Below are 26,212 nucleotides of genomic sequence, written 5' to 3' on the forward strand. Positions count from 1 at the left end.
TATTTCAGGCAATCATGCCAGCCACACACTCTCTCCTTGGAAAGAGGCTTGAGGCCTCTGCCAGCAAGAACAGGAGGAACAGCACTCTGTGCTTTCTTCCCTGGTTTGCTCCTGAGCTAAGTTTCTGTAATTTCTCTTTAGAAGGAGGCAGGGGGATGTCTCCGTGACTAGAAAGAGAAGGGGATATTCCCAGTGTCTTCTCCTCTAGCTTGCTTCAGGGAACTCCAGATCAAAAGGTTAACCCTACAATGTATATCTGAGACTTCTTACTTGAATAGGAGAGTGAGCACTCTCTGTACCTCCTTTCCTGGCTTGCTCCAGACACAGTCCCAGCCCTGAAATCTCTCCCTGGAAAGAGGCTGGAGGCCTCTGCCAGCAGGAATGGAAACAGCACTTCTCATGCCTTCTGCCTCCATGTGCTCTAGAGATAAAATCCTACGATCTCTTTCTCTTTTTTCATTATTATACTTTAAGTTTGAGGGCACATGTGCAGAATGTGCAGGTTTGTTACATTGGTAGGCAGGGACCTTCCCATTTCTGATAGGGAAAGTCAGCACTCCCTGTACCTTCCTCCTGGCATGCTTCAGTAATAACCTCAGACCGGAAGTCTCCCCCTGCTGGGAGGGCATGAGACCTGCTGGCCCAAAAAGTAGAGTGGGCACTTTCTGCACCTTCTTCCCTGCAGGCTCCAGCAATAATTCCAGGTCTTCAAACGTTCCATGAAAATCATTTTTGAACACATCAAGAACCCCAACTTTTATAGCTTTCACTCAAGGGACAGGCTGTTAAATCACCTAGCTCTGGGAGCTGATGAAGCTCTACATTCCTGAGTCTCCTAGACCACAGAGAACAAACAGGTGACTTTTAAACCTGCAAACAAATATTCAGCAGTTATCTCCTCCAGGTTAAAAGTCAGCAGTCAGATCAAGAGTACAGGCATCTGCCTCAGATGCTCTCCTTGGTGCAGAGCAGAATCAGTGGGAGATAAACTCTGGCTTTCAGCTTCTCTGCAAGGAAAGAAGAAACCAAAGCACACATCTAACATCCTAATATCTCTAGTCATATCCCAAGGGAATGGTTTCTATACCACCTCTCTCAAGGCAATAGTACAACCTGACTCTAATTTCTTGGAGGCCACTAAGAACAAAGACAGCTGGCTGGACAAGCATAAAGTTTTGAGGAACTAGAATACTGCCCAGCCTGATTGGGAAGAAACACCTGCTACATAAGACCAGTCTAACAAGACTAGAGAAGGTGGTTCTTTTATATAACACACAGAAGCCAATATAGAGTTAAGAAAAATGAAGACTTACTCCTTCTAGTTATTCTCACCATCTGAGTAAACAGCAACTCCATTATTCTAGTTCCTCAAGCCAAAATCTTGGCAGCCTTTCCAGCAACTCCCTACAGCTGTTGCTTCTAACAAGCCAGTATCTAGGATCCTATGTAGCAAATAAAGAATAAACCTCCTTGAGCCTAAACAGAAGGGAGAGCACTCTATGTGCCTTAAGAAAAATGAAGAAATAATGAAATATGCTTTTAAAAAAAAAAAGTCTCAATTAGAAGTCAGCCCTATTGAAATGAAGATATGTAATTTACCTAATAGGACATTTAAAAAGAGTCATAAAGATGCTCACTGAGGTAAGGAAGGCAATGCATGAACAAACTGAGAATGTCAACAAAGAGATAGAAAATACGTTTAAAATACCAAACAGAAATCATCGAGCTGAAGAACACAACAGCCAAACTAAAAGAAATTCAATAGAGGGGTCCAACAGCAGACTAGATCAAGCAGAACAAAGTATTAGCAAACTTGAAGACAGTTCACGGGAAATCATCCATCTAAGGAACAAAAAGAAAAAAACAAAAAAGAGTGAAGACAGCCTAAGGGACTCACAGGACACCACCAAGCAGAATTATACACATTATCAGAATACCAGAAGGAGAAGAAAGAAAAAAAGGAACAAAAAAATTCAAAGAAAAAGTGGCAGAACACTTCCTAAGTCTGGGGAAGGAAACAGAAAGCCAGATCCCTCCTGTGTCAGCTTGCTTATAATGAAAGAAAGAAAAGAAATGAAAAGAAATCCAGCCAGACCCAAGAAGTTCAATGAAAACTTGATAGAATTAATCCAAAGAGACTCATACACCAAGAGACATTATCACCAAACTGTCAAAAGTTAAAGACAGAGAAAATATTGAAAGCTGCAAAGGAAAAGTGAATTGTTACAAACAAGGGAACGTCCAATAAATTATAGGAAAATTTTCAACAGAAACCTTGTAGCCCAGAAAAGAGTGGAATGTTAGATTCAAAAAGCTAAAAGAGAAGAAAGGAAAAAAAAAATCTGTTAACCAAAAATACTATATCCATTTTGAAGATCCTATTCTTCAAAAATGAAGGGAAAATAAAACTTTCTCAGACAATAGGTAAGGGAATTTATCACCACTATGCCTGCCTTATGAAAAATGCTAAAAGGATCCTTTAGGCTAAAGAAAAATGTTGCCAACTAGCAATATGAAAACGGCTGGGTGCAGTGGCTCACGCCTGTAATCCCAGCCCTTTGGGAGGCTGAGGCACGTGGATCACTTGAGGTCAGGAGTTCAAGACCAGGCTGGCCAATATGGTGAAACCCCATCTCTACTAAAAAAAAGTATAAAAATTAGCCGGGCATGGTAGGTGGTGCGTGCCAAGATTGTGCCACTGAACTCCAGCCTGGTGACAGAGCGAGACTCCAGCCTGGTGACAGAGCAAGACTCCATCTCAAAAAAATAAATAAATAAATAAATAAAATATATATATATATATGAGAAACATAAACTCAGAAAAGTAAGCATACAGTCAAATTCAGAACACTATTATACTGTAATGGTTGTATAAATATCAATTACATCTCTAATAGAAAAGTTAAAAGACAATCTTAAAAATAAATAACTATAGCTATAATGCACTATGCAAACTATAAAATATATAAAACATGTCCTTAAAAACAAATTGGGGGGAGGGGAGTAAAAGTATAGCATTTATGCAAGTGATCCAAGTTAAGTCACTATCAGCTGAAAACAGCCTGCTACTAATATAAGATGTACATAAGTCTCATGGTAACCAGAAAGCAAAAATTCTCAGTAGTTGCAGAAAAGATAAAAGATTCAAGGCATACCACTACAAAAAACAATCACCAAACTACAAAAGAAGACAGCAAGAGATGAGAAGAACAAAGGAATTAGAGATCAACAAGAAAATAATTAACAGAATGGCAATAGTATGTCCTTACCTATCAATGATTACTCTGAATGCAAATTGATTAAATTCTCCATTCAAAAGACATTAAGTGACTGAATGGGTTAAAAAACAAGACCTAACTATATGCTACTTATAAAAGACTTGCCTCCCCTCTAAGGACACACACACAGACTGAAAAGATAGAAAAAGATGTTCTATGCAAATGAAAACCAAAAGAGCAGGGGTAGCTATCCATATGTCAGACAAAATAGAGTTTAAGTCAAACATGTAAAAAGAGACAAAGAAGAACATTACAAATGATGAAGGGGTCAACTTATCAAGAAGTTACAAACACTAAATATGCATGCACCCAACTTCAGAAAATGTAAATATATAAAGCAAACATTAATAGCTCTGAAGAGACAGACTGTAATACAAGACTTTAATATTCCACTTTCAACATTAGATTATCTAGACAGAAAAAAAAATGATGAAACACTGGACTTAAACTACACTTTGGCCCAAATGGCCCTACCAGATATTTATAGAATATTCCATGTAACAGTAACAGAATATACATTCATCTCAGTGCATATGGAACATTCTCCAGGATAGGTATGTTAGGCCACAAAACAAGTCTTAACAAATTTAAGAACACTGAAATCATACCAAGTATCTTTTCTGATCACAATAACACGAAACTAGAAATCAGTAATCAATGAAACCAAAGGGTTTTTTTTAAAAAAAGATCAAATAGACAAACTTTTAGCTAGACTAACAAAGAGAGAAGATTCAAACAAAATCAGAATTATAGAGGAGACATTACAACTGATATCAAAGAAAAAGAGTCTACTGCTCACAACTATATTCCAATAAATTGCATAACCTAGAAGACATGAATAAATTCCAAAAACATGCAGGCTGCCAAAGCTTGAGTAAGGAAGTAAATGAAAATCTGAATAGGCCAATAATAATTAAGGAGATTGAGTCAATAAAAGTATTTATCAAAGAAAGACCAGTAAACCCAGCACTTTGGGAGGAAAAGGCAGGTAGATCGCCTGAGTCAGGTCAGGAGTTTGAGACCAGCCTAGACAATACGGCAAAATCCCGTCTCTACTAAAAATACAAAAATTAGCTGAGTGTGGTGGCGCAGGCCTGTAATCCCAGCTACTCAGGAGGCTGAGGCAGGAGAATCACCTGAACCCGGGAGACAGAGGTTGCAATGAGCCAAGGAGGCACCACTGTACTCCAGCCCAGAACAAGACTCTGTCTGGAGGGTTGCGGGGGGCGGGCGGAGAAGAAGACAGGACCTCATGCCTTCACTGCTGAATTCTACCAAGCATATAAAGAATACCAGTCCTTAAACTTTTCAAAAAAATTGAAGGGAAGGTAATACTTCCAAACTCATTTTAGAAAGCCAGCATTTACCCTGATATTGGACCCAGACAAGGACACTACAAAAAAAGGAAACTACAGGCCAATATCCCTGATGAACAAAAATGCAAAAATCCTCAATAAAATATTAGTGAAGCAAATCCACCAGCATATTAAAAAGATCGTTTACCATGATCAAGTGAGATTTATGCCAGAGATATAAGGATAGTTCAACATACATAAATGAATAAAAATGATACACATTAATAAAATTAAAGACGAAAACCACATAATTATTTTGATAGATGCATAAAAAGCATATGACAAAATTCAACATCCATTCATGATTAAAAAAAAAAAACTTCCCCCAAAAATAAGGTATAGAGAAAATGTACCCCATCATAATAAAGGTCACATATGACAAACACACAGCTAACATCATACCCAATAGTGAAAAGTTAAAAGGTTTTCCTCTAAGATTAGAAACAAGACAAGAATGCTCACTCTTGCCACTTCTATTCAACATAGTACTGGAAGTTCTACTCAGAGTAATAAGGCAAGAAAAAGAAATAAAAGACATACATATAGAGAAAGAAATGACAGTGTCTGTTAGCTGATGACATGATCTCATAGAGAGAAAACTTTAAAGACTCTACCAAAAAATGTAGTAATAAACTGGTGATAAACAAATTCTACAAAGTTGTGGGTTATAATGTCAACATACAAAAGTCCATAGCATTTCTGTACACTAAAAATGAACAATCAAAAAACATTGAGAAAACAATCATATTTAAAATAACATCAAGAAATAAAATAGTTATAACTTTAACCAAGGAGGTGAAAGATCTATGCATTAAAAACTAAAACACTAATGAAAGAAACTGAAGACACAAATAAGTGGAAAGATATCCCATATTCACTGATTGGAAGAATTAAATTGTTAAAATGTCCATACTACCCAAAGTGATCTACAGACTCAATGTAATTCCTGTCTAAATTCTTATATCATTTCTTTACAGATATATAAAAAACAATCCAGCCAGGCACAGCAGCTCACATCTGTAATCCCAGCACTTTAGGAAGCAGAGGTGGGAGGATCAGTTGAGGTCAGTTCAAAGTTTTCAAGGTTACAGTGAGCTATGATTATGCCACTGCACTCCAGCCTAGGCAATAGAGCAAGACTCTGTCTCAAAAAAAAAAAAAAAAAAAAAAAAGAAGAAGAAGAAGAAGAAAAACAAACAATCCTAAAATTTGTATGGAACTAGAAAAGACCCTGAACAGCCAAAGCAATCATGAGCAAAAAGACCAAAGGTGGAGTCATCGCATGCCCTGATTTCAAAATATATTATAAAGCTACTGTAATCACAACAGCATGGTACTGGCATAAAAACAGACACATCAACCAATGGAACAACTTAGGAAGCCCAGAAATAAACCTAAGAATCCCAAGTATGTATGATCAACTGATTTCTGACAAAAGTGTCAAGAACACACAACAGGGAAAGGATAGACTCTTTAATAAAGTGTTGAGAAAACTAGATATCCACGTTCACAGGAATGAAGCTGGATCCTTATCTCATACAAAAATCAATTCAAAATGGATAAAGACTTAAATGTGAGATCTGACATTATAAAGCGATTAGCAGAAAATATAGTGGGAGAGCTCCTCAGCATTGCCATGTCTGAGCAATGATTTCTGGGATAGGACTCCAAAAGCATAGGCAGGAAAAGCAAAAAACAGACAAATGGGATTACATCAAAATGAAACACTTCTGCACAGCAAAGGGAACAATCAAAAGAGTAAAGAGACACCCCATGGATTGTGAGAGAGTATTTGCAAACCATACATCTGATAAGGGACTAATATCCAAAATGCATAAGGAACTCAAACAACTCAATAGGGAGAACACAAGTAACTTGAAAAGGGGAAAGGATCTGAACTGACATTTCACAAAAGATGAGATGAGAATTGCCTATGGATATATGAAAAAATACTCAACATTTCTAATCATTAGGGAGACATAAATTTAAACCATGGTGAGATATCACCTCACACCTGTTAGAATGGCTACTATCAAAAAGATGAATGATAACAAATGTTGACAAGGATGTGGAGAAAAAGGAACCCTTGTAAATTATTGATGGGAATATAAATTAGTACAGACATTTTAGAAAAAAAACTATGGTGGTCTCTAAAAAAAACTAAAAAAAGAGAATTACCACATGAGCCAGCAAATCCTTCTGGGAATTTAAAGGAATTGAAATCAGTGTGTTTAAAAGATATCTGCATTCCCACGTTCATTTCAGCACAATAGCTAAGATATGGAAGCAACCTAAGGGTCCATCAGCAGATGAATGGATAAAGAAAATGTGATATATATACATAACAGAATGTTCCCTTTAAAAAGAAGGGAATTCAGTCGGATGCAGTGGCTCACACCTGTAATCCCAGCACTTTGGGAGGCCGAAGTAGGTGGATCACCTGAGGTCAGGAGTTAGAGACCAGCCTGGCCAACACGGCAAAACCTCATCTCTATTAAAAATATAAAAATTTGCCGGGCGCGGTGGCTCAAGCCTGTAATCCCAGCACTTTGGGAGGCTGAGGCGGGTGGATCACGAGGTCAAGAGATCGAGACCATCCTGGTCAAAATGGTGAAACCCCGTCTCTACTAAAAATACAAAAAATTAGCTGGGCATGGTGGCGCGTGCCTGTAATCCCAGCTACTCAGGAGGCTGAGGCAGGAGAATTGCCTGAACCCAGGAGGCAGGGGTTGCAGTGAGCCGAGATCGCGCCATTGCACTCCAGCCTGGGTAACAAGAGCGAAACTCCGTCTCAAAAAAAAAAAAAAAAAATATATATATAGATATATATAAATTAGCCAGGTGTGGTGATAGAAGCCTGTAGTCCCAGCTACTCGGGAGGCTGAGGTGGGAGAATCACTTGAACCTAGGAGGTAGAGGCTGCAGTGAGCCAAGATCACTCCACTGCACTCTAGCCTGGGCAACACAGCAAGACTTCATCTCAAAAAAAAAAAAAAAAAAAAAGAAAGAAAGAAAGAAAGAAGGAAATTCTGTCATTTGCAACAACATGAATGGAACTGGAGGACATGATGCAAAGTGAAATCAGCTAGGCACAGAAAGACAAATACTATACGATTTCACTTATATGTGGAATTTAAAAAATCTATTTCACAGAAACAGTAGAAAAGTGGTTAACAGAAGCTGGTAGGGAGAAGGTGCGATGTCAAGAAAGAGAAGATGTTGATCTGAGTATAAAGTCTTCAGACTGGAGGAATAAGTTTCAGTGATCTAATGTACTGCATGGTGATCACAGTTAATAATATTGTTTTATATTTAAAACTGCTAAAAGATTTTTAACATATCACCAAAAATAAGTCGTGAGATGATAAATATGTTAATGTAGAGTGACTCTACAATTTAAACATAGATCAAAATGTCACATTATATCCTCAAAATCTATACAATTACATATTAATTAAAAATAAATAATTATTTAAAAAATAAAATACTCGGAATTCAACACTTTATGACTTCCATTGTTACAGCCATGGTCCAAGCCACCTCCCCCCCACCCCTTTTCTCTCCTGGATCATTGCCATTGCCCTTTGAGTCTCGCTCTGTCACCTAGGCTGGAATGCAGTGGTGTGATCTCGGCTCACTGCAACCTCCATCTCCAAGGTTCAAGCGATTCTGCCTCAGCCTCCCAAAGCTGGGATTATAGGCATGCGCCACCATACCCCGCTAATTTTCGTATTTTTAGTAGAGACAGGATTTCACCATGTTGGCCAGGCTGGTCTTGAACTCCTGACTTCAGGTGATACACCCGCCTTGGCCTCCCAAAGTGCTGGGATTAGGAGTGAGCTACCGTGCCTGGCCCTGCTGTTTTAAGCCACTAAATTTAAAGCTAATTTTTAATTCAGCAACAGAAATACATAGTGCAAGGAGTAGACTGTAGATACCATAACATGTTACTCAGATCGCACTTCAAGAATAAACGGGTTATAATTAGCCCAGCTGTGGAAATGTTGCAGGTAGACAACCTCAGTTAAAAGCCACTTTACCCAAGATTGGATCCCTATTTCCTATTGGCCTTCATCCAATGACCAACTGATGTATGGATATAAAGGTCTAGACCTCTCACCCCAAATGGGGACAACTAACTCTGAAGGCTTATTCCATCTTAAGAATTCCCCACAGGCTTACCTGAGGTTTCCACTGAGGCTGCACAGCTTGACTTCTCCCTTTGTCCAATCCTGATTTATTGCCTTCCCCAAACTGTTGGTCCTAAGAGTAGTCTCTAATTAAGCTCTTGTACACTTATCACTGTCTCAGAGTATGCTTCCCAGAGAACCTAACCTGTGACAACTTGTCTAGCTCCAGGAAAAAAAATTAAAAGTTCTGTTTTTTCTTTTGTTTTGTTTGAGATGAAGTCTCGCTCTGTCACCCAGGCTGGAGTGCAGTTCTGCCTGTAATCCCGGCACTTCGGGAGGCTGAGGCAGGTGGCTCACTTAAGTCCAGGAGTTCAAGACCAGCCTGGCCAACATGGTGAAACCCCGTCTCTACCATAATACAAAATTTAGCCAGGCATGGTGGCACACACTTGTAGTCCCAGCTACTTGGGAGGCCTGAGGCAGGAGAATCGCTTGAACCCAAGAGGCAGAGATTGCAGTGAGCCAAGATCATGCCACAGCACTCCAGCTTCGGTGACAAAGTGAGACTCTGTCTGAAAAATAAAAAAAAAGAAAAGGTGGGAGGGGAGTAAGGGATGAGAAATTACATAAGGGATACAATCAATGCACATTATTTGGGTGATGGTTCCATTAAAAGCCCAGGCTTCACCACTAGGCAATATATCCATGTAAAAAAAACTGCACTTGCACCCCTTCCTTCTTTTGTAATAGTCCCTAATTTCCCTTTGGGAAACAATACTCCACTTTTATTCATGCAAATGAGACTGTCAACCAAGATGTCCTTCCTTCTTTTGGTCCAGGGGTCACATATTCTGACCCTACCTGGACAGAAATATAACTCTTGGCATAAAGTTTGCAAAATATAGAAAAATAGTTAATTTGATACAAAATTCCAGTGATTCCTTAAAGAGAATGGTCATTAGTTCCAGCTTTAGTTTTATCTTTTCTGAAGCAAGCTTCCTCATCTTATCTTTCAATTTTGTTAGCTACTCCGTATCTTTTCTTAATAAAACTTCTGTTTTGTTAGCCAACAAAAATACCCTATCTGGGATACCTAAACTATGACTTTTTCGTTTGAAAAATGTTCCTAATACTGAGAATATTGTAGTGTGAAGATTAAATGAGATACTCATTCAAACATTCAAATATTTGAGTACTTCTACGGACCAAGCCTGCTAGGGATAAAGAAACAGAAGCCACAATCCCAGAGTGAAGGAGTGAAAGACTGAGGGACATGACATTATGTAGAGATGTGAACTGGACCTCTTGTGAAGAGATGGTCTTTGATGCAAGAAACACTTCCTCCATTGTATTACATTGAGCCATATGAAACTGGCATATTCAACCATTTTTGAAACATAAAAGTAAAAATATCATATAGTTCAATGTAATGGTAGAAAAGAAGAGAAAGCAGCTACAAATGCATTTAGATTTATAAATTTAGTGGTGGAAATTTAAAGCAGCACCAGTCTTATTTGTATGTAAAATGCCTAGAATAATAGACACTCAATAGTTTATTTAGGTATAGATTACTCTTTGAAATAAATTCATGAAATATGCATTCCTAAAGGATTTTGTATAGAGAAGAAACATTCATCACCTTTTTTGGATATTCCTGGTGCTGACAGGAAAGAGGGATGTGTTCCCAAATCTTTAATTCTCTTATTTGTTATCTTTCTGCACAAGATACTAAAATTTTTTTATCCTCAAAAATATTTAATTTAGCTGACCTAAACCTAGAAAACAAAAACAAAATATGTATTTATTTGTATAGATCAGTTGAGACCAGGAATTCAAGATCAGTCTTGGCAAACACAGCAAGACCCTATCTCTAAAACAAAAACATATATATATATATAAATTAAATAATAAAATACATATATTTAGGCCAAGTGCAGTGGCTTATGCCTGTAATCCTAGCACTTTGGGAGGCCGAGGCAAGTGGATACATCTGAGGTCAGGAGTTCAAAACCAGCCTGGCCAACATGGCAAAACCCCATCTCTATTAAAAATACAAAAACTAGCTGGGTGTGGTGGTGGGTGCCTATAATCCCAGCTACTCAGAAGGCTGAGGCATACGAGTCACTTCAACCCAGGAGGCGGAGGTTGCAGTGAGCTGAGATCGTGCCACTGCACTCCAGCCTGGGTGACAAAGAGAGACTCTTGTCTCAAAAACAGTAGAATAATAAAAAACAAAATGTTGTTCTAAAATGTCAAACACTGTTCTTTTGAATATTGCCCTACTGCCATATTTAAAGATTGCTGCTATCTTTAAACTATCACTGGTTATTTTGAAAAGGTCTACAGTAGACTATTACTAGATTTAAGAACCAATTCTGGAGCATTACTATGTGTAGTGGTCTACTTGAAGCCTCAGCCTGTTTTGCCAGCCCTCTCAGAAAGAGGTCCAACAAAGGTGCTGCTGCAGTACTTTGTACTGCTAACAATGCTAGCACCCTGCCATCAGCACGACTCAAAGGCTGAGTAGGCGTGTCCAGACGGCAGAGCTATGTTATAAAGGAGGCTGACAGAGTAAGTCTGTGGCATTTTCAGCTTCTGTAGAGAGAGGAATCTCTGCCTCAAAACCAAAACTGAAAAATGAGAAACTCCGCAAACAAAGGAAGGGGACTAAGATTCGTATTGTTTAAAAAGATCAACAGCTTTTCACTGCAGTAATACAGAATAAATTCAAATGATGAAAGATAGACACAGGGTGCTGAGAGGAACTGAAATGGGTTTTCAAAAGGATCATAAAGGTCACATTTGCAGATGGCTATACAGAAACCTTTGATATCAATAGAATAAAAAATTACAACCTTACCTTGTAATAACGAAAATAGTCTCGCTCTTGCAATTTTTTTATTTTGGGGAAGATTTTGTAGGTATTGAAGTTATCGATGCTGTCAATATCACACAAGCAATCATCCAGAACTCCAGTGACCTAGAATTTAATTTAAAATATCTAAATTACTGATGTTTCAACCTTAACAAATCTACACTATTATATAAAAATATAATTTATTCATTCACGTTAGCTGGTATTTGCTTAAGATACAACATTAATGCAATCAACTTACTTTTTACTGTGGTCAGTAAAATGAAAAACAGAGAAAGATTAGCTATACCCATTCGAAAGAACATTTTTTTTTAAGTGCTTGAAGAGTACTGAATTCTCCTTCCTCTACCCAAATGTATATGAAATCCAAGTAGCCATTGCAATATGAAAGCACTATCTTCCCAAACTAACCTAGAAGTTACAGACGGTAGTAACATTGCTGTTACTACCATCTCTTTCATCTCTTTCCTTCAGGTTGACATTTACGGAACACTTATGTGATAGACACAGTATTAAGAGCTTTATGTTACCTTATTTACTCTTCAAAAGTATTCCATGAATGAGGTATTATTACCTTCATATTACAAATAAGAAAATTAAGGTTTAGCAGCCTTGGCTGGGTGCGGTGGCTCATGCCTGTAATTCCAGCACTTTGGGAGTCTGAGGTGGGTGGATCACCTGAGGAGTTCGAGACCAGCCTGACCAACATGGTGAAACCCTGTCTCTACTAAAATAACAAAAATTAGCCAGACATGGTGGTGCGTGCCTGTAATCCCAGCTACTCAGGAGGCTGATGCAGGAGAATTGCTTGAACCTGGGAGGCAGAGGTTGCAGTAAGCCAAGATCGCACTATTGTACTCCAGCCTGGGCAACAGAGGGAGACTTTGTCTCAAAAAAAAAAAAAAAAGAAAAGAAAGGTTTAGCAGCCTTAAAGTAATTTTTCCAAAGGAGAAATGGAACTTATTCCCATTCTATCAGACTTTAAAATCTATTATCTTATCCACTAATCCAAGAAGGAAATTGGTATTTACAAAGTGAATTTAGAGTCCCAAAATTCCATAAAACATTCTTCAGCTAATTTAAAAATGGAACTCACTGGCTGATATGCACGACCTGGATTTATCTTCCAGGAATTATTCTGAATGAAAAAGCCAAGCCAAAAGGTTACATACTGTATAATTCCATTTACAGAACACTTTTTAAATAAAAAAAAAAAAAAATAGAAATGGAAAGCATATTATTGGTTTCCAGGGATTAGGGACTGGGGTAGGAGATGGAAGGTGGAGTAGGTAGGGTAGGAAGGAAATAGTGTGGTTATAAAAGGGCAACAGGAGGAATATTTGTGATGATGAAACTGTTCAGTATTTTGACTGTGATGGTGAATACATGAACCTGGATGTGTGATAAAACTGTATGGAACTAATACATACACGTACAAACAAAACAAGTAATACTCAGAGACTCTGAATAGGATCAGTAGATTCTATCACTGTCAATATCCTAGTTACAACACTGTGCTACATGTTTACAAGATGTTACCATTGGGATAAAGAGTATATGGGATTTCTCTGTGTTATTTCTTGCAACTGCATATGAACTTATAACTAAAATTTTCAAAAAAAAACAAAAAATGGGCTCAGCCTGTTAAAGGTTATTTATGTGGTCCACAGGAGGAATATATGCAAGTATCAGAAAATGGAAACCAGTCCTTGCAAGTTGTTTCATTCTCATTCTCTCTCCCAAGGACTATAAATGTGTCTTCAAACTCCCTTCGACAGAGTTAGGGCTACATTATCTTGAGATAAGTGATCATTATCAAGAATTCTGGCTCTAGAGTTAAATATACTTTTCTGTCCCACTCACTAGGTCACTAACTCACAAATTTCATTCCGTTGCTCTCACTATCTACAAGACTTCAAATTCTAATTTTTTCTTTTTTTTCCTCCAGCATGAAATATATTTGTAAAGACTTCAAATGCTAGCCCCTAAATAACAATAGGAAAAAAAATACAAACCAAAAAGCTTTCCAGGTTTTAAAAATATTTTATCTAGGGATTGTTCTTATAAATTTTTCTTAAATTGCTGACTTGCAGGTTATAAAGTACCATATTTTACTTCTTTAAAACATTTTAATTGTGGTAAGGGATGGGTTAAGGTATACAAAGTTGCCATGTACATATTTGTAACCTTTAAAGACTCCTGATGCAGAAACCTGTGCATCACCAAAAACTTTTTAAATACAGTATTATTAATAAGTAAAACAAAAAACAGATCTTGGCAAGGATGTGGAAAAAAGGGAATGCTTACACACTGTTAGGGGGAATGTAAATTAATTCAACCCCTTTGAAAAACAATATGGAGATTTGTCAAAGAACTAAAAGCAGAACCATCATTTGACCCAGCAATCCCACTATTTACCCAAGGAAATCATTATATCAAAGACACCTGCACTTGAACGTTTATGGAAGCACTATTCACAGTAGCAAGGTCATGTAATTATCACGTAGTCAAGTGCCCATCAACAGTGGATGGAATAAAGAAAATGTGGTCCATGTACACCATGGAATACTAGGTAGCCATAAAAAAGAATGAAATCATGTCCTTTGCAGCAACATGGGTGCAGCTGGAGGCCATTATCCTAAGTGAATTAATACAAAAACAGAAAATCAAACATTGTGTGTTCTCATTTATAAGTGGCAGCTAACAATGAATATACATGAACATAAAGATGAAAAAACAAACACTGGGGATCCCAAAAGGTGAGCAGGAGAAAGGGAAACAAGAGCTGAAAAACCGCCTACATCCATGTAACAAACCTGCACATGTGCCCCCTGAATCTTAGAAAAAATAATACTACCAGTATCCTTTAAGGTCCTCCTTAATCACATCTACCTCCTTCTCCCTAATGGTAGAAATAAATCCTGTTTTTCTTATCGGTTTTTCTTTTTCTGGTAATGCATCCCTAAACAATATGCTTGAGGTTTTTTCCCATTTTTGAACTTTAATATTAATGGAATCTAATGCGTGAATTTTTCTGTAATCTGCTTTTGCTAACACTTTATAATGGCATCTATCTATGATGATGAGGGTTTGTAGTACCTCATTCATTTTCCCTGTTGCAAGTGTTACATTTTATTAGAATGTCATAATTTATTCATTCTACTCTTGATGTATATAGTAGGAAGAATACCCACCCCCAAGATGTCTCTAATTCCTGAAATATGCAAATATATTATTTTTGCATGGCAAAGGGGACTTGAAAGATGTGATCAAGTTAAGGCTCTTGAGATGGGAAAACTATACTGGATTATTCAGGTGAGATGAGTGTAGTTACAAAATTCCTTATGAGAGAGGAAGATGGGAGTGTCAGAGTCAGAGAGAGACTGGAAGATGCTATTCTGCTGGGCTTTGAAGAGGAAGGAATAAAGAGGTCATAAGCCCAAAATCATGGAAACATCTACAAGCTTGAAAAGGCGCCTCCAGAAGGAAATGCGACCTTGCTGACACCTTGATTTTAACCCTGTCAATCCCATTTTCAGAATTCTGGCCCCCAGAACTACAACACAATAAATACATTTATGTTGTTTCAAGTCATTACATTTGTGGCAGTTTGTCACAACAGCAATAGAAAATTACCACAACCCATATTTAGATTGTTTTCAGATTTGGCTAAAGAACATTACCACACAAACATTTTTGCTTACATATCCTGGTATAAAAACACACACAAGAGTTTCTCCAGGTTAGGCTAGGCACAGTGACTCACACCTGTAATCCTAGCACTTTGGGAGGTGGACACAGGAGAACTGAGACCAGCCTGGGCAACACGGCAAAACTTTGTCTCTACAAAAGTACAAAAATTAGGCAGGCCTGGTGGTGCGCATCTGTAGTCCCAGCTACTTAAGAGGCTGAGGTGGGAGGAGCCCAGGAGGTCAAGGTTGCAGTGAGCCAAAAATCACACCACTGCACTCCAGCCTGGGCAAAAGAGTGAGACTTTGTCTCAAAAGAAAAAAAAAGAGTTTCTCCAGGTTATATGCTTAGGAGTGGAACTGCTGTAAGTGTATGTTCAGCTTTTCCAGGAAATGGCAAAATGATTTCCAAAACAGTTGTACCAATTTAAATGGGAGTTACTGTTGAGCCATATCCTCAAGAATTTTTTTTTTTTTTTTTTTTTTGAGACAGAGTCTTACTCTGTTGCCCAGACAAGAGTGCAGGGGCACAATGTTGGCTCACTACAACCTCCGCTTCCTGGGTTCAAGTGATTCTAACACCTCAGATTCCTGCGTAGCTGGGACTACAGACCTATGCCACCATGCCCAGCTAATTTTTGTATTTTTAGCAGAAACAGGGTTTCACCAGTTGGCCAGGCTGGTCTCAAAACTCCTGGCCTCCAGTGATCTGCCTGCCTTGGCCTCCCAAAGTGCTGGGATTACAGGTGTGAGCCACTGTGCCAGCCCACATTCTCACCCATATTTAATATTAATTTATGCTTTAATTTTTGCCAATCTAGTTAGCATGAAATGTTATTTTTTCTTGTAATAATAAAGTACAATGTTCAAATGTTTCACAAGACATTTGTATTTCTGCTTGTGTTAAATGTCTATTTATATCTTTTATTCACTCTTCTATTTGGTTATCTACTTCATATCTGCAGAAATCAATACTGCTTCCTCCCTATTCTATTATATTCTTCCAGAACTCCAATTAGATGTATTAGACATCCTCACTCTATTCTCCAGGTATCTTAAGTTCTCTTTAATATTGATTATCCCATTGTCTCTCTAGATTTCATTCTGAATAATTTATTTGCATCTATCTTCCATTCACTTATTAAGTCAGCCTATTTTACTGAGGCCCAACATAAGAACTGCACTACTCTAAGTGCTGGGAATATAAAATTAGAAGGAAAAAAAAAGACAAAAATCTCTGCCCTCAAGGAGTTTTTCACAGGGAGAAGGGAATGCAAAATGAATGAGCAAAGTATAGAATGTCAGATGGTAATAAAGTGATATAGAACCAGAAAACTAGGGACTGGAAATAGACTGCAGAATTGGGGCTGCTGACCATTTAAAATGGGATAGTTACAGAGGGTGTACAATAAAATTTGGCAAACCTTGAAGGAGAAAAAGGAGCAAGGAGCAAGACATGCAGATATCTGAGGGGACAGCATTCCAGGCATCGGGAGTCAGTGCAAAGATCCTAATGTAGTAAGCTTGCCCAGTGTTTTTGAGGAATAAGGAGGACTATGCAATAGGCAAGAATGAGAATTAGACCACCATAAGATTTTACCTTTTACTGAATCTGGGTTATTTTCTCACACCAACTAATTCTCCAACTCTGAGACCAACCGGGTGGTGTCCAACAATTCAGTTCTGACACTCTCCACCATTAGTGCAGACCTATAAATGAAGGGCTGAGTCCCACAAGATGTCCCCCACTGTTGACACAAATCTCAGGTTCTGAGCCACTTGTTCTTTTGACTGGCTATCAATTGAGGGTTCCTAGCACTTCCACTGCAGTTTTGATAATTTGCCAGAATGGCTCGCAGAACTCAGAAAGACACTTTACTTACAGTTACCAATCATTATAAAGGATACAACTCAGTAACAATCAAATGAAAGAGATGCATTGGGCAAGCTACTAAGGGAGAGGGATGTACAGAGCCTCCATGCCCTCTCCCAACATGCCACCCTCCCAATAACTCAATGTGTTCCTCGACCCAGAAGCTCATCAAATCTAGTTGTTCAAGAGTTCTCACAGAGCTAAATCTCCAGCACCCACCTCTCCCCTTCCTGGAGGTTGGTGGGTGGGGCTAAAACTTCCAACTTTCTAATCACTTGGGTCTTTCTGGTGACCAGCCCCATCCTGAGGCTATGGAAGGTCCCCATCTTAAGTCATTTCATTACTATAAAACACAAGTGTGATTGAAAGGGCCTCATTATGAGTAACAAAAGGTACTGCTATGTCTCAAGATATTCCAAGTGTTTTAAAGGGCTCTGTGTCATGAATCAGAAATAAAGACCAAATATATTTTTGGACTACACCATGTGAGACAGGAAGCCATTGGGGAGTTTTAAGCAAAGGGTGACAGAAATTTGGTGAGAATATAAGGTTTCTCTTTAAAATTTGTATGGTCAGAGAAAGGGACATTTAAGATAAAAGATATGTCAGATAAAGTGACACTTTAGCAGAAATCTAATAGAGTAAATCATATGAATACACAAGAAAAGAGTGTGCTAGGTAGAAGAAACGTACAGCCGAACATGGTGGCTCACGCCTGTAATCCCAGCACCTTGGGATGCTCAGACGGGTGGATCACAAGGTCAGGAGTTCGAGACCAGCCTGGCCAACATGGTGAAACCCCCCTCTTTACTAAAAATACAACAATTAGCTGGGCGTGGTGATGGGTGCCTATAATCCCAGCTACTCAGGAGGCTGAGGCAGGAGAATCATTTAACCCTGGGAGACGGAAGTTGCAGTGAGCCAAGATCGCACCATTGCACTCCACAGAGTGAGTCTCCATCTCAAAAAAAAAAAAGAAAAAAAAGAAAAAGAAACAGTACAAAGACTTTGAGGCAAGAACGTATCTGCCATAGTTAAGAACAAAAGGGAGGCCAATTTGGCTGAAGCTTATGTATAAGGGGGAGAAAAAGCAGATTAGGGAGAAAAGATCAGAAATGTGGTTTCTATATCAAGTTTGACATACCTATTAATCATCAAAGTGGAGATGTTAAAAAAAGTTGGACATATAGATCTAGAGCTGAGAATTCATAGATCTAGAGCTGAGAATTCTAGTCTTAGAGACTAATACTGAGAGTCACCTGTACAATTGGAATTTAAAGCTGAGAGACCAGATGAGATGACTAAGATAAGGAGAAGAAAGAGTACAAGATTTGAACCCTGAGGTTCAAATGATTAGCGGTCAAGGGCAGAGGATGAACAAAGAATGCTAAGGCAGACTGGTCCACTAGACAGGAAGACAATCAGAAAAGTTTAGAATCCTGGATGTCAGAATAAAAAAGTATTTTAAGGTGAGTGATGAGTTGTGAAAAAATGCCACCAATAGGTAAAGCTGAGGTTTAAGAACAAACCATTGGCCTTAGCAACAAGGAGGACATTGGTGACCTTGCCAAAAGCAGTTTCAGAGGTGTGGTAGGAGCAAAAGTCTGATAAAATGGGCTGAAGAAAGAATAGAATAACCAGAATAGGAAGAATAAATTAAATCTAACTCTGGAATTTTTCTAGAGGGAACAGAAAAAATAGGCGAAGGCAGAAGGAATGTGTGGATCAAAAGATAGCTTTAGTAGAATTAGCAGTATGTTTTATGATATATAATCTGGCTTTGTTTCCCCACCCAATTTCATGTCAAATTGTAATCCCCAGTGTTGGAGAGGGGCCTGGTGGGAGGTGTTTGAATCATGGGGGCGGATTTCCCCCTTGCTGTGAGTCCTCATGAGATCTGGTTGTTTAAAAGTATGCACCACTTCCCACTGATTGTAAGTTTCCTGAGGCCTCCTCAGCCATGCTTCCTGTACAGCCCATGGAACTGAGTCAATTAAACCTCTTTTCTTTAAAAATTACCCAGTCTCAAGGAGTTCTTTACAGCAATACAAGAATGGACTAACCCAGGCACAGTGGCTCACACCTGTAATCACAGCACTTTGGGAGGCCGAAGCAGGTGGATCACTTGAAGTCAGAAATTTGAGACTAGCCTGGCCAATATGGCAAAACCTCTCCTCTACTAAAAACACAAAAATTAGCCAGGCGTTGTGGTGGGCACCTGTAATCTGAGCTACTCAGGAGGCTGCAGCATAAGGATTGCTTGAACCTGGGAGTCAGAGGTTGCAGTGAGCCGAGATCGAGCCACTGCTCTACAACCTGGACAATAGAGCAAGACTGCTCCAAAAAACAAAAAAAAATGGACTAATACATGATGACAGTAATATTCCATTTGAGAAGGAAAAACAGACAATCCAGGAAAGAAAGAGAAGACTGCTGGAGCCATGTCCGTGAGTGGGAAAGAAGGAATGAGACCTAATATGCAAATAGAGGGACTGTCTTTGATAAAAAGCACACAGTTCATCAATGGTAACCAATAGGAAGTCAAAATATGTGGGTACAAAGACTAGTAAATGGATAGATGTGGATTACGCTATGGAATTTCTCTTCCAATTTCTCCAACTTTAGTAAGGTTTGAAGCTGAGAGTAAGGACTGATGAGGAGGTAATGGGTGATTGAGAAAGAAAAAAAGACATGAAATGATTGTCTAATTCAATAATCATTTCTCCAGCTGGATATGATCAGCTTTTTAATCCATCGAGTTTTTAATTTCAGCTCTAGAACTACTTCATTATTTTTTAAACCTTTTTAGCCATTCTTTAAAATCCTTTTTTTATACTTCGTTTCTTTTTTATTTGAACACATTAAACATAGTGATATTCAATTATCTATCTGATAATTTCAGAACCTAAGATCATTATTTGTTGTTTCTGTTGTCTGTGTCTAATATCTGATTCATGATGCCCTGTTTGTGTGTTTTGTGGTATTTTACTGCTGCTTATTATTCTTGGCACTTTATCTTCAATGATTTTTCAAGGTCTGAGTTGAAAATAAATTCCTCAAGAGGGGATGGGTATTTGCTTTTATTGGTAACTTGGGACATACAAATCTGGGACTGCTATAAATTTTACCTGCATATATATTTGGCTTGCAAACCTGTGTGAGGGCTGGCTCATGGTTACAAATTCTCAAAGTTTCTTCCCCTAATCCTAGCAAGTTTCTTTACATTCCCCTTACTTAGAATGGGTTTCGTCTCTCATTTACCCTTATATTGAGGATGTAGCTGTTTGAAGTCCAGGCTCCAAACAGCTACATCCTCAATATAAGGGTAAATGAGAAATGAATTATGGTGGAGCCTCCTGTTAGTTTCCTCTCACTGGGCAGACACGGGGTTATTTCTTGCCCACTCCACTCCATGCAATTGTTAAAGTAGCTTAAGATCTTCAGGGTTTAGGAGAAGCTCTCAGAGTAATGGACTGGTACAGCACTATTTGAGTTCCAAGTTTCTGGCTTTTCATTTGTTGAGGGGCTCTGTGTATTCCTTGATTTCATGTCACCTCAGAAATGCATTTAGAAAAACATATATATATATATATATATATATATAAATGAAATTACTTCTCATAGGAAGATTGTCACATCACTTGAATGCACTATGCCTTTAACTTCCAGTGCTTTACCACACTGCAAAGTATATTTACATTTCATTTATAAGAAAATGGGGCATGAGATATACAAATGCATATCATTTTATGTGCTCCAAAATATTTTTTTGATTTTTATTTTGGAAGGAGATACATTCAAAATATGTATATCCTTAAATGACTTTGATTTCTTGTGAACAGAGGTAGTTTTCAAAAATCTAATCCTTCCCTTTATCAATTTTTTACCATATGGATGAAGTCAAAGAACTGACTGAATTCCACTATTTGATTTTCCTGTTTTCCTTCTGCTTTTCTATACTACAGAGAACTGAAGATACCAATATACTGTATAGACCAGAAGGGGTTCCACATTAGGGCTCCACTTTAATGTCACTTATTTGTTTAAGACATTTAAGTTCTTTGAACTTCAATTACCTCAATGATCCCACTTCTGAGAGATGTATCTAATAAAATGAGATAATATACATGTAACAATGTTACAGACTAAAGTACTATCTAAAAGATGAGCAGACCGGGCGTGGTGGTGCACACCTGTAATCCCAGCACTTTGGGAGGCCAAGGCAGGTGGATCACCTGAGGTCAGGAGTTCAAGACCAGCCTGGCCAACATGAGGAAACCTGACTCTACTAAAAAATATAAAATTAGCCAGGTATGGTGGTAGGCACCTGTAGTCCCAGCTACTCAGGAGGTTGAGACAGGAGACTCACTTGAACCAGTCTGGTCAAAACACAGCAAGACTCCATCTTAAAAAAAAAAAAAAAGATCAAACACTACAGTAGAAAGTACTGCTGGCAGCCAGGGGCCATGGCTCACACCTATAATCCCAACACTCTGGGAGGCCGAGGCACATAGCAAAACCCCGTCTCCACTGAAAACAAAAAAATAGCTGGGCATGGTGGCAGGCAATCCCATCTACCAAGGAGCCTGAGGCAGGGAGAACTGCTTGAACCCTCAAGGTGGAGGTTGCAGTGAGCCAAGATGTGCCACTGCACTCCAGCCTGGGCAACAGAGCGAGACTGAGTTTCAAAAAAAAAAAAAAAGCACTGCTGGCAACAAAAACAAAATATATTCACTTTGAAGACTGTTTGGCACAATGCTACTTCAAATAGTCACACATCTTTAACAGCTGAACTATATATTCATTTGGATATAATGAAATTAAAAGTACAGGTGCAGGCAGGCACAGTGGCTCACACCTGTAATCCCAGCACTCTGGGAAGCCAACGAAAGAGGATAGCTGGAGGCCAGGAGTTGAAGACCAGCTTAACAATATAGTAAATCCCCATCTCTACACAAAAATTTAAGAAATACAGGTGAAATTACAAAACATTAATTACACGATTAGTGGTAAATGAAGAAAACCTAAAATGAAGTTTCTAGACAGATAAGCATAAAGTAACATATGCTACATAAAAAGAGAAAATGAGAAATCTCATTTTAGGAAAATATCTAATTGTAAGTTTCACTCAAAAACACAACTAGTGAGTAGAAAATAATTTGCCAAAGACAATTTGGAAAATTTACATTTTGTAAATCTGCCCAAATTACCACTATCTATTCTATTTCAGAGTTTTCCAAGTGAGGTCCAAGAGGTAGTCAAAAGATAACTTTGCTACTGTTACTGCACTTGCAATGTCTGTTTAAAACGCTGATGTCAGGCCAGGCACAGGTGGCTCACGTCTGTAATTTCAGCACTTTGAGAGGCTGAGGCAAGTGAATCACCTGAGGTCAGGAGTTCGAGACCAGCCTGGCCAACATGGTGAAACCCCGTCTCTACTAAAAATACAAAAATTAGCCAGGAGTGGTGGTGCATGCCTGTAATTCCAGCTACTCCAGCGGCTGAGGTAGGGGAATCGCTTGAATCCAGCAGGCAGAGGTTGCAGTGAGCCAAGATTGCACCATTGCACTCCAGCCTGGGAAACAAGAGCGGGACTCCGTCTCAAAAGTAAATTAATTAAATAAACAAACAAAATGCTGATATCTGGGACACATTCCAGATCCATTCAATCAGTACATCTGTAGGCAGGGCCAGAGAATTTGCATTTTAACATGTTCCCCAATACCAAAAGTTGCCCCTTTTATTTTTATGGTTAAAACACAGACACAAATGGACTATTTGGGCACCCTGGGATTTAGTGCAGGGCACCATAAAACCAAGAAAAAAGTGTCTCAATTCAGAAAAACATGTTTTCACGGTTATACTTATAGTCACCTTCAGTTTTTTTTCTTAGATAAGCATTAATTGCTTCAAATGACATCTCCCCTCATTATCAGGCCACCTGAGACTTTGGTTTTATTTTTTAGCTCTTAACGGTGCTGCCACTTTGCAGCAGGTGCAGAAAACAGGCAGCAGCACCTGGCAATCAATTCAAATTCTACTGAATAAAACAGACGCAAACACCTCTCTGAAGAACTGATCTGGTCAGCTCACCCTCAGATTTCTAGCACACAGAGAACACTTCTGTAATAATCGCTTCACATCAACAACCAGCCGACACCTCCCGCCTGTAGAGCCAGAGCCTCCATCCACGAGCCACCAGGCCAGACTCAGACCCCCCAGCCTCTGGGACTTACCTGGCGATGCCACTTGGCAGACACAGCTCAGGTGGGTAAAAATAAAGCAATCTTGAGCAAGGGAAGATGCTCGAGCGAGGGTAAAAGCCCAGAAAGCTGTAGTCCAAAAGTTCGAGTGAAATCTTGTCCCCTCTCCATCTCCTGCACCTGGCGGGGCCTCGGGGGTCTGCGGAGAGTGCCCCCTACTCTCAGTCTCCCTCCCTCGCTGACTCCTGAAGGGAAGGACGTCACCGTTTCTCTGGGCGCCCCCTTCGCATACAGCCGAGGTGTTCGTGCCCGTCCCATCTCCCGCCACACTCCCAGACGCTTAAAACATCCAAGAGAAAAAAACGAAAACAGCTCAAGGGGCCGTCACCATCTTCCTCTTTGACTGCCATTACCCGGAGTGTCGCCATCCCCCCAGGCCGCGGGCGGTTAGCAAGATGTTTCCCGCACTGGACGGTCAGGTCCCTACTCCCGGGTTTTCCGCTCGCCAGAAATTACCTCGGGCCGGGCCCGGCCCGGCCCTCCCCGTGCCACAGCCGCGGCCTGTTTGCAGCAGCTGTGGGCGTTCGGCAGGGGGTTCCCGGCCCGCCATCGCTCGGGCTTACCTGGGTCTCGACGACGCTCGGGAGGAAGCTCAGGGTGACCAGCAGCTGCACCGCGGCCGCCGGCCCATGCCCGGCGCCTGCCCGGCGGACCCCCTTGCTCATGCTGACCTCTTCCCGCGCTGCGGCCAGCCGGCCCCTCGGGGTCGGGGAACGGCGGGCGACCCGGGCGACGACCCAAGGGGACGGTTCCCGGCGGCCAAGCGACCCCAGGGTCAGAAGTCTGCACGCCGGCGCGGAAGCAAACGAAGCTCTTCCCGACGCCCAACAGCTGCGAGTGAGGCAAGAGAGCCGAGCTCCCCGACTTCATCCCCCGGGCGGCCCCGCCCCCGGCTCGCTCCGCTCCGCTCCACTCCGCGGCCACGCCCCCGAGCGCGGGGCCTTGTGGGAGTTGTGGTCCCGGGCGGCCGCCTGGGCGCCGCGGCCGGAAGGCGGAGCTGGTGAACCGGGGAATTCGGGAACTACAACTGCGAAGGCCGTCCCGCCTCCCCCGGGCCTCAGGCTCCACTGCGGCCAATGAGACGGGACCACGCGGGCCTCCAAAACACCGGGAGGTGCGGGCGGAGAAAACTGGGCGTCCTCTTCTCTGGGAACGAGGCTCGGGACCTCTCAGCGTCGGTCCCTGAACGAACGGTGCAGGATCTTAGGCTTTCGGTCTGAAGCGTATTCTTTGCCTCATTCAGTTTTCAGTAGACTCCTATCTCCCGTGGGTGCCTATGTAAGCCACCTGTGACTTGTAAGAGGTGGCTTGGTCTCCTTTTTAACTTCAGGCACCCTAGATAGAGATGCCAGCTCCTGCCCCGCTCCAGCCCGACTCCTAGGTTGACACGTGCAAGTGTAATGCATGCTAAAGCGTGAAGACAAGCCCAAAGGTGTATGATGAAATACGGGGATGGGGTAAAACTCACAGAAAAACTTAAGAGTCACACAGACCGGGCTCAGATCCCAACTCTAAAACATTCTAGTTAGTTATCGGGCCTTAATTCCAACCTCATGTCTTGTTCTAGGACTACATAAGATTAGATGCAGAAAGAGCTGAGTATAGTGCCTACCCCGTAGGAAGTACTGAATAAATGGTAACTGCTATTAGTTTTATTAATGTCTTTGGTGTCTACAAAAGGAGTTAATACATTCCCCTTGTGTTTATGTAGCATGTATTAGTTTCTCATGGATGCTATAACAAATTATCACATTTAGTTGCTTACAACAAAAGAAACTCATTATCTTATAGTTCTGGAGATCAGAAGTCCAAAAATGGACCTGTAGGGCTGTGTTCCTTTTAGAGGTTCTAGGGAACAATGTGTTTCCTTACCCTGTCCAGCTTCCAGAGGCCACCTGCATTCATGGCCTCATAACCTCACATTATGGTCACATCTTCACTCCCTCTGCTTCTCTCGTCACATGCCTTCTCTTTGTGACCCTAACTCTTCTTTCTTGTATAAGGACCCTTGTGATTACACTGGGCCCACCCAGACAATCCTATCTCAAAATCCTTAATCACATGTGCAAAGTCCCTTTAGCCTACAGGATAACATATTCACAGGTTCCAGAGATTAGGATGAGGATCTATAAATAGAGGGTCATGCCAGGCATATAATCCCAGCACTTTGGGAGACTGAGGCAAGTGGGTCATCTGAGGTCAGCAATTCGAGACCAGTCTGGCCAACATGGTGAAACCTCCGTCTCTACTAAAAACACAAAAATTAGCCAGGTGTGGTGCCAGGTGCCTGTAATCCCAGCTACTCAGGAGGCTGAAGCAGGAGAATTGCTTGAACCTGGGAGACAGAGGTTGGAGTGAGCCAACATCGTGCCACTACACTCCAGCCTGTGTGACAGAGTGAGACTCCATCTCAAAAATAAAAAAATTTTAAAAAAAGAGGGTCATTAATGAGCCTACCACATAGTGTTTGTACCTTTCAGAACCAGCAGAGCATTAAACCAAATGCAGGATCCTGGGGTGGGTGACTGCAATGGCCACATGTTCATGAAGCCAGCCCCGCCTGTCCTTTTCCTGTCTAGCAACTCTTTCCCTTCTGCCTCCAAACTGTCCAGATCTTCCCTAGCTTAAAAACAAAAAAATTGTTGCTTGATTTTTCCAGCTACTTTTTCACGTCTTCTTTTCTCTTCCAAACCTATACTTCCTGTCTGCTCATACCCTTCTTCCCCTCATATAAATGTGCTTTTGTAGG

The 26,212-nt window shown here is 40.3% G+C and overlaps 1 protein-coding gene across 1 annotated transcript in view; it reads right to left on the reverse strand.

The window, feature by feature from the left end:
- ERO1B (endoplasmic reticulum oxidoreductase 1 beta) overlaps positions 1–24,128 on the reverse strand; it is a 64,786-nt gene extending 40,658 nt beyond the window's left edge. Inside the window, exons 1-2 of the mRNA XM_012459899.2 lie at positions 24,027–24,128; positions 11,624–11,743 (exon numbers count right to left, since the gene is read on the reverse strand). Coding sequence (XP_012315322.1) covers positions 11,624–11,743; positions 24,027–24,128 — 222 coding nt within the window. The remainder of the gene's footprint in view (positions 1–11,623; positions 11,744–24,026) is intronic.
- Positions 24,129–26,212: the final 2,084 nt, after the last annotated feature.

The sequence above is a fragment of the Aotus nancymaae genome, unplaced genomic scaffold (assembly GCF_030222135.1).
Source record: "Aotus nancymaae isolate 86718 unplaced genomic scaffold, 86718_ANA_hifiasm-v0.15.2.pri h1tg000032l_0, whole genome shotgun sequence".
NCBI lineage: Eukaryota > Metazoa > Chordata > Mammalia > Primates > Aotidae > Aotus > Aotus nancymaae.